The sequence below is a fragment of the Dendroctonus ponderosae genome, unplaced genomic scaffold, assembly GCF_020466585.1.
Source record: "Dendroctonus ponderosae isolate FM_Combo_2020 unplaced genomic scaffold, Dpon_F_20191213v2 Dpon_F_20191213_3, whole genome shotgun sequence".
Lineage (NCBI taxonomy): Eukaryota > Metazoa > Arthropoda > Insecta > Coleoptera > Curculionidae > Dendroctonus > Dendroctonus ponderosae.
The window spans coordinates 12,991,750-12,994,924 of NW_026018508.1; the positions used below are offsets into that span (position 1 = coordinate 12,991,750).

General features: G+C 38.0%; 1 protein-coding gene across 5 annotated transcripts in view; it reads right to left on the bottom strand.

Annotated features, from left to right (window-relative positions):
* Positions 1 to 3,175, bottom strand: part of LOC109537368 (leucine-rich repeat-containing protein 43-like) — a 12,913-nt gene that overhangs the window by 1,578 nt on the left and 8,160 nt on the right. For all 5 annotated transcript variants that reach the window (XM_048665227.1, XM_048665231.1, XM_048665230.1 and 2 more), the window contains exons 3-5: positions 734 to 891; positions 459 to 635; positions 29 to 406 (exon numbers count right to left, since the gene is read on the bottom strand). In XM_048665227.1, the coding sequence (XP_048521184.1) occupies positions 29 to 406; positions 459 to 635; positions 734 to 891 (713 nt within the window). The remainder of the gene's footprint in view (positions 1 to 28; positions 407 to 458; positions 636 to 733; positions 892 to 3,175) is intronic.

Consider the following 3,175-nt stretch of genomic DNA (forward strand, 5'->3'; position numbering starts at 1 on the left):
TGGATCCGCCCTTGCTAAACTAGCATACCTTTAGGTAGACGATACGAACAGGTACAATGCTTCTAAAAGTGTCTCTAATTTCCATGGATTTATTTGGCAAGTTTTCTACTTGTGTGGCAGGAAACTGCATGATTTTCGCCCATGCAACTGGCTCGCTTTTGAACCAACAGTTCTGCAATTCCTTCTGCTCATCATACTCGTTTTCTCCGGAGAAATACGATTTTTTCTTGTCCTTTTTATTGCCTTTTTTCTTCGGATTTTTTGCTGCTATTTTGGGTATTTCCTCGGGTCCTGTTGCATCCGCATCGGGGACTGGAGGTTGATTAGCGGCCGCTTCTTCAACTGACCCACATTCAGACAGTAACGGAAAATTCACTTCTACATGGATGGTTTGCGCGTTCTTTTTCTGTAATTATGGCTATTTGAAAGCGGCAACTTCAACTGCGTGGAGGTTTTACGTCTTTTGGAGGCTCGGGCAGGCCCATAATCCTGAAGCATTGGAAAATCAGTTGCGGGAGGCAGTTGGTTTTCGGTTCACCATAGATTTGGCGGTCAGTTTCCAGGATTTTCCGGCCGTCCAGAATAAGTAAATGAGGCAGCAGCCTCAATGTGCTTGCTCTATAGCTGGGCAGCATCTACAGATTTATTCTATAGCTTTTTAGAGCTTCGGTTGAATGATAATGTTTAAAATCAGTTCGAAATGCCCTCAGGCTTGATCGGCTTTAAAACTTACAGAACATGGGTTGCCCTCTAGGGAGAGCGCGGTTAAACTGCTGCAGTTTTGAAGAGCGTGCAAAGTAGAGCTCAGGGCATGCATATCGTTATCGGACAGGTCCAGGCATTTCAAGCAGCAAAGTTGTTGCGTTGCGCCCAGCAGATGGCGGAGGCAATCTTGAAATGGAAATAAAAATCGTGATATTCAAACGAGCAGAATGGGATTGGACACAATACACACATTTTAACCATTTTTTGCATTAAGAATATATTTTTATTGCCCTGGTTTGGGTTATTCAAACATAAAAATTCGGCAGTCTGTTTTCAACAAATGTTTACTATGTGAAGCATAAACATTTGCAACGGGGTAGTTTTCGGATTAATTTTAAAACAATAATCCATTTGCAGTATTTTGCCCGATTTGCTTTGATGCAGCCAGCGATTAATGTGTATTTCGTGTGTTAACTGGACAATCCGAATTGTAATGTCCTGCAATGGTCCGGTTTAACACCGCAAAGTAAAAACGACTGTCGGTTTCCCCTTGGGCAATTTTCATAATTCGGCTCCCCTTAATGGATAGTTAATTATGGTGGCCCAGCAAGAATCATTTATCAGATTTTAATCAAATGTCGTGGCCTGGAATTAATAAAAATGGCCGAAAAAGCCCATAATAAAACTTATACAAACACACACACACCTCGAACTTGACGGTGTTGTATATTTAATGACTGATTGTTAAAAATACGAGTTCTGGTATTTTTCAATTTCGATTCGGGCAGTTTTACTCACTTGCGTTGCAATCAATTTTGAGATACGTGCTAATTGGAGTCAAATCTCCGCCTAAGCCCTTCGCGTATCCGATTCCTAATTAATCAATAAATTATACACCTTCTGGCTACACTCAAGCACTTTAATTAGGATATAACTATGATTTATCGCTCATACTGAGGACACAAGTTGAGGCATAGTATTTAAATTACTTGCCGTTCGATCCATACTTTATACAGGGTGATTCAAAATTGGCGTCATTCTTCTGGAGGTGTTCTCTGGGAGTACAGAAAAAATAGCAAAAAAATTAAATGTTATTAAAAACTCAGATATCTGCAAAAAACTAGATCAGAAGGATGGCAACAATGTTTTCAAGGTAATCTGCCTAATTAACATTACGTAAATGCCTGTTAATGTAATTATTAAGAACTCCGGTAACCATGGATAAACATGAAGCAAAGAAAATAAAGATCCTATAGATAAAGACGAGTGCTGCCATCTTTTTGGGGCAACTGAGTGATATATCTAAATAGGTCACAACTGTCATCCAAGACCACCTGTTAAACGTTATGTATCATTGATCCACCCATTTTGTGAAAGGAGCTTCAAAATAAGCCACAGTTTGACAAATGCTTGTCATTATTGACAAAGGCTGTCTACCTGTCAGTATCCGTTAATGACAAAAAGCATCATTGCCGCTTTGACTTTTCATCAAAAAATTGAAGAAGAGTACTTTTTTAATATAAAAAATTTTCGTAATTTGACAAAACGATCGTAATTTTCCTTTTCGAATGCTTAAGTATTCCAATAGGCTACCAATCAAACGTGGGACCTCTTCAAAATAAAGCTTAATAACAAAGGTGAAATCCATCTTCAACTGTTAATATCTTCTTGAAATGTTCGAAAAAAAATGTTTCAATATTTTTCTCGTACTCTCTAAGTGGGCCCCAATTTTGAATCACCCTGTATACGTATTTGACTAAGTACAGGATGTTCTTACTAACCTGTAGATAAATAGATATTTCTGCAACGAAAAGTGCCAACAACCATCGCAGACCAACATTGGCAACCGCGTTTCCAAAAACCGTTTTGGTATTGGAGATTTGATTGCGACAAAAGCCATCGGAAAAACGGTTGTGCATTATTAAAATGTTCCACCACGATACGAAATTAAATTAATAACTTATTTGATTCCGCTCGGGAAAAAATGTCACTAATAATTTTACACGAAACAAGCCGAAAAGGAATAAAATATCAAAAGTGGATGCAGCAGCGCGCATATCGGCCCAATTATTGTTATAATTAATTAAAAATAATAATTGGCCGAACCATCAATATGGCGCAATAAATGCACTTTAAATACTCATATTGTACATGCACGTCAGCATTTTTGAGCGCGATAGACGGTTTTTTATTATTTTTTGGAAGTTACATTTTAATCCCCTAATTTACCCTCCAAATTCCTGGTTTTATCAAAAATATTGTGTCGTTAAACCCGAGCGTTTTCCAAACCAACATTTGCTTCATGAGTGTTTATTTTCGGCTCTTCTCCTCTCTTATACCTACTAGATATCGTAGAATTTATAGGGTGTCCATAAAATTCAGACTTTTCCTTTTAAGATTGCTGCTATTAAAATTTCGAACTTTTGTAATGCGCTGCTGATAGATTCTAAAACACCAATCGATTATGCAG